General features: G+C 36.8%; 1 protein-coding gene across 1 annotated transcript; it reads right to left on the bottom strand.

Moving 5' to 3' along the window:
- Positions 1–173: 173 nt before the first annotated feature.
- LOC146464056 (uncharacterized) lies at positions 174–4,544 on the bottom strand. The gene is made up of 5 exons (XM_085083745.1): positions 4,540–4,544; positions 3,413–3,531; positions 1,507–1,570; positions 497–799; positions 174–231 (listed from the first exon to the last, which is right to left on the bottom strand). The coding sequence occupies exons 1-5, from the start codon at positions 4,542–4,544 to the stop codon at positions 174–176; spliced, it is 549 nt and encodes a 182-aa protein (XP_084939871.1).
- Positions 4,545–6,000: the final 1,456 nt, after the last annotated feature.

Here is a 6,000-nt window from a genome sequence, read left to right as displayed (position 1 = left end):
CTTTTAAACTCTGGCATTCTGATTGCATATAAAACAGGATTGACAAGAGAGTTTGCAAAAAACAAAACGATGAAAGCGGCAGAAAGACGGGACAATTTCCGACAGGGGAATAAATATCGTATATGGAAGCCACATCAGTAAAGATACCGCAGTCATAATGAACAATGTCTTGGTTAGTTTTCTATCTCGGCTGGCTGCACCATGGTGCTGAGGATGAGCTCCACAAGAAATCTTGGCAACAATGGACGCATAAGAAATACAAATGACAAATAAACAAAAACCATTGAATAAAATCCAAATAGGGAATCGGCTCACCGAGTAGCGATGCAAATAAATAGCAATTGGTACCAGCCCAGATGTAACCCAAATGATTGTTATGATAAATCCAAACACCCACTTTTTAGCAATACGATGTCTGAAAGGACGAAACATCGCGTGCGCTCGTTCTAACGAGATCGCAGCGAGGTTTGTCAGTGAAGCTGAAAGAAAGAAGTACCGTATGTAGCTTTTAAGAAGGTCAGGTAGTCTTCGAGTATTCCACAAGAAGCATGATTCTCCAAGCCACACAAAATTTTTGATTTCTGTACGTCCTCCAGCGAACATATCTACAACTGCCAGGTTGATCACTAGGTAGATGCTGCGCTTACGAAGACTGCGGTTTTTTATAAAAACAATAATTGTAAGGATGTTAAGCGTCATGACTACTGTAAGCCAGGCAATGCACTCAGATGAAAAATACCGCTGGGAACTTGTTTCATTTTGTGTTCCGTTTTGCTGATTAAAAACATTAACCATCTCTCTGAAAAAAAAAAAGGATTATGTTAGGGTAAATTGTTTCATTGTTGGTCTGGATCTGTGTAGCAAAAGTGTTTACCTATTCATAAACTTGTAAACGGAAACCGAAGCAATGTTATTAAGCCTGGTAGCATTCGCTATCCCTGGCCACCTGTTTTCCTGCTGTAGAACCTGGTTATTGCACCGAAACTTTACATCATAAATTTCAAAGAAGAGAAAGCAAAGGCAACAGATGGAAGTCTTCACTAGTGGTGTGTCTAGCCAATGATCCCAGAAACACATTCAAGTACACAAGATTCTATGTTAACTCCTTTGAACGCAAGCGCAAAGAAAAGTTCAAAAAAGTTTTGCCTGTCCAATTTGTGCACGCGTTTCACAGGGGCGAAAGTTATGCTTGCTTCACCATAAAAAAACAGTCGTTAGCTACCGATCACTGATTGCCCACGATGTTGCATTAATCACGCTACACTTTCATCTTTCATCAACAAAAAGTGTCAAATGTTGTCCTCGTTTACGGATTTCTGTAATAAGCTGCCAATTTATCCACTGCAGCATGAATGTCACAGTTCACTAGGTAATGACTATTTTTTCAGAAGCTGCTGCATGATCTGAGTGTGCGAGATACTATTCAAGACTTGTGACAAACTAGTTTAAATAAAAACTAAATAACCAAAAAAAGTCCTTTCAGAATATGAATTTTTCATAACATACCTTACCAAGAAGCAAAAAACCCAACTCGTCAGTGCTGGAAATAATTCTGAAAAAATACTGATCTCTGCAACGGGAAATGTATGTTAAATTCAGTATTTATGTATATTTTAACATTTCAAGGAAAAGCTTGATTCTTTGATTTCTGGTCTTATAATATGGTTATATATTTTATGGTTATATTTTATGGTTATAATAATGGTTATATATTTTGTTATTAGAGAACTAATTGTTTTCATATCTACTAAGGATATAACATGAACGAAAATAATGTTGGATGATAAAGTGGACCGTTAAATCCAAGATGGCGGCTGTGCATTTTTCCTTAATGCCTTGGGAACCTAACACAGCCAATAGGCACATAGAAAGCCACAATTGTTTGCAAAATTCATCCCTGTACCAAGAACATTGTGTATGCTAGGTCTGAAGTTTATACAACTTCCCTGCTTGTTTTTATTTGCGCGTTTTAGGGTTTTCGTACGCTAGTGATTTTGGGTAAATGTACCAGACACCATATTTTTCGGTGTGGTAGTTTAACATTAAGGCTATGTCTATACTATGCTGTCTTGTATTTTATGCGAACGGAACAACCACAGCAGAACCATTGCCGCCGCCATCTAATTCTCCTAGAGTCCAATCCTCGCTCCTCGTTGTTGACTTCTTTTTCGGTTCGATTCTCTGTTCACACAACTCGAGAAAGTGTTACAAAAACCTATCTGATATGTAACGATTCACCGAAGCAACGCAGCATCGCCCCGGCACAAAAATCGATACGAAATCGGCGTTTTGTATGTGAACGCTAGCCCTATCCGGTGACGACACAAGAGCTATCCAGTATAGTGTAGACATAGTCTTACCCTGTGTAGCTGGCCGTACTGCCCGCGCGCGCTGGAATATTTTATTGCGGCGTAAAGCCTTAAGCGATGTTAGCCACGACAATTAGCCTTCGCCAAGACTTGTTATAAGTCGACTTCTTATTGCGCCGAAAGAGAGCATTACTAGCGACGGAATCGTGAGGTCAGAAAACCAAAAGGGACTTCGGGACAATCTTCGGCAAACATCCCGCCAGCTCCGCACGTTACTTAAGAGCGCCTGTCCGTAAAAATTAAACATATCGCGGCAAGGGTGGAAAATTCGATTTCTTTCATATTTCAATATCAGATAGGCTAGGATATAACTAAAATCACTGTACGTATAGTTTTTTGGTGAAATATTCTTTTATTTCAAAGAAAAATGCAAATAAAAACACCAAAACACCAAAAAAACTATACAGTGATTTTAGTTATATCCTAGCCTATCTGACATTAAAATATGAAAGAAATCGAAATTTTTACCCTCGCCACGAAATTTAGAATTTGTCTGATTTTTACAGACAGGCGCTCTTAACCTGATTCCGGTGCATTTGACGTATGGACAAACTTTCTGTGATGAATTCTCGTCAACAAGTTAGCAGGTGTCCTAAGTGACAAGCTTTTGTAAAAAATTCCTATGAAAATTCAACACCCTGGCTTTGGACAAGGAGATCTCTCAAGGAAACTAACAAATTTGACAAATGTTGTTGCCCGTATGTACTCTAGAATATCACGTTATATAAAAACTTAGAAAGGCGCAAAACTGCTACTTGTTTACTCCAGCAATCTTCTCGAGATGCAAATTTTTCCTTATAAAGTTTTTAAGTTTCAAGGCTGTTTTGCCTGTTATTGAGCAGCCAAATTTTGAACTACACAAGATAATAAAAAAAAGCCTGTCGCGTTCTTTCTGGTTATTGAGAAAAACTATCAAGCTCATGTGCAAGCAGGTCTAACTCTGGTACCACCGTCGTATCTAAACCGCACCTTTCAGTGTTCGTAACATCTGACTTGGTGTTCTTTATGGGGTTTTCTGAGTTCCCTTAGCTTAAATAGCTTACCTGAGTGAAGGTTGCCGAGCAGTGGTGATTCTTGTTCGGATAGCAGGCGGAGAAAAGCGCTTTCAAAATGTAACTCGAAAAAGAGAAACTGAGTAAAGGGTAATTTAGCAGGATACGTGCTGTGAATAATTTAAGCCGGTAATAATAGTTTCCTGTTTTAATCACCTACCTCTGCGTAAACAGATGCTTGTCAATCACTTGCATGAAGCCTGGTTGACATATATTAACAATACTAAATACTACTAACAATATTCACTATACTTGCACTACTAACAATACTCGCTATATTTACAATACAATCCTTACAATGCTCAGACTAATAATAATTACAGATTCAAATTTTGCTATTTTATTATTCATTGTACATATACACTGTATATATTTTTCTGTCTGATATTTAATATCAGCTTTACTTTAAATCCAGCTATATCTGGAAATTTGTTGCTCCTTTGGCAATCCGATAAGTACAACTATCCAATAAGTAAGAAATATTTAAGTAAAGGGCACCCTGAACTTAGAATTCCAATATGGATGTCTTGCAGGGTTATTCACACTGGCTGATTTGTTCTGACAAAATAATGATACAAAATTCATCCCAAAAAATTCGAGCATGAGAACACTAGAAGAGAAAATGGTGCATTATTTCAGGTTCAAGTTTACAAAAAGAGCAAGAGTTGTCTTGGATGTAACCTATTTTGTGCAATTTATAATTTGTATAAAGTATAAAATTCAAAACTTTATACTGAAATGCCTTTACATAGGGTTTAAAAGCGATAGAGTGGGGCAGAGAAAAAGCTTGTTTCAAACCGTCATCAGACAGATCAAATTCCCATCTCAACTTTTCCCCATTACACGGGAAGAGTGCGACATCAGCGACATAACAATATTCAAATATAAAGAAAAAAAATGATCTTTTCGATATGTCGTTATAGACCTCTTTCATAAATGGAAGGCTTAATTGTTATTCTTTTGTATGCATTTAAATTAGCCTTCCTGGCCTCGCTAGCATGTTTAAAAACAAAAGTATTTTCACTCAAAAGCGAGGTCAAGAAGGCTTATTTGCATGCACATAAAAGAATACTAATTATTCCCTCCATTATAAAAGAGGTCTATGCCCATGCCATTACGTCATTATGTCGTTATGTTGTTAGTGTGAACAAGGCTTTACACATGTGCTATTGTGCACAGGCAAGAGGCTATCAAGTTTGTGATATAACGGATATTTCAGCAAATGCTTTGCGTCATTATTTTCAACATTGTAATTAGCATAAAGGACAAAGCTAGCTAATAGCAGATAAATGGTCTTACAAAATTAAAAGTGCTTGGCAAAAGGAGCATTTTCGGAAAATTTGTGCTTGGCAGGTTAGACAGTATTTTGATAAGCAAACGTCATGGTCATCAAAATTTGGCACCAAGCCATCATTCTTTGTAAATTGGTGTTATCGAGTCAAATTTCTCAGTGTCGTCAATATTTAAACCGAATACCAAGAAAGACATGTTCTTTTAGTTTAAAAATCGACTGATCAAATATGTATCGAAACTCTAAATCTAACACATATGCAAATCATGGCATTGATTATGTATCGAATCTGAAAAAGTACACCAGTATTAATAACCATAATACCATCAAATAGCCGTATTGTAACTACAGTGTCATTCACTAGAAATCAGATTATGATATCATCCTCTCTTTAATATCATCCAATATGTATTGAAATTTCACGTCTTACAGTTAAAATCAGGAAAATGTTAAATACTATTCACAATATTGATAATTAATTGTGACAAAATGAGCAAGCAACGTTTCGATGTCTACATAACATCAGTGTCAAGTTCAGCTAAAGCAAATGATCTTAGATCAGTTTTCAATTGATTGTCGTCCAACCAAACGCTAAGTACTTGCTCCAATCAGAATTCCCAACAAGTACATGTAACCGGTGCCCAGAGCGGGAAGAGCAGTGTGGACAAGTCATGATAGGTTTTGGTTTTGCTTCTCATTGGCTGAGAAAGAAAGGCGAGAGTTTTACTAACCAATCACAAGCCAAAGTAAAGCAAAACGAAAATAAAAGTAAAATTGATATTCTACAATCAATTGAAAACACCTAACTTAATATATGTAAATACATGTATAATCACGGAGTGTTTTAAACAAGTCTTAAATGCTATAAATAAGTTAGCTAAATGAATTACTCTATACTCATCTAGCTGAGATAAAAGTTACTTTAAAAATTCAAGATGACTTTAAGAGCGGTTTTCAAATGAGTGTCGAAAGTTCTGTCGCTAATACTTTGACTTGGTTCACTGCGCTTTGTAATTTGTTGCCGAAGTTCGCGCCAAACAAGTCGAGGTTTGCTCGCACACCTTTTTCCCGCTCTCGGCGTCGGCTACATGAATTTACTTCAGGTTTTGATTGGTTGATTGTGCTGTTTGCGTCTATTGTGATTGGCCAGAGTAGTTACTCTGGCTTTGGTTTTAAGACGCTCAAATGAAACTGTACGGCTCTATTTAACAATTATTTACTGATGTTGCAAATTAGTTTAATCCGACAAATCAGAAAATAAAAAGAAAGAATAAAACGGTATCAAATC

This window comes from Pavona decussata, unplaced genomic scaffold (assembly GCF_977016875.1).
Source record: "Pavona decussata unplaced genomic scaffold, jaPavDecu1.1 SCAFFOLD_169, whole genome shotgun sequence".
NCBI lineage: Eukaryota > Metazoa > Cnidaria > Anthozoa > Scleractinia > Agariciidae > Pavona > Pavona decussata.
This window is presented reverse-complemented; position numbering and strand designations above follow the sequence as displayed.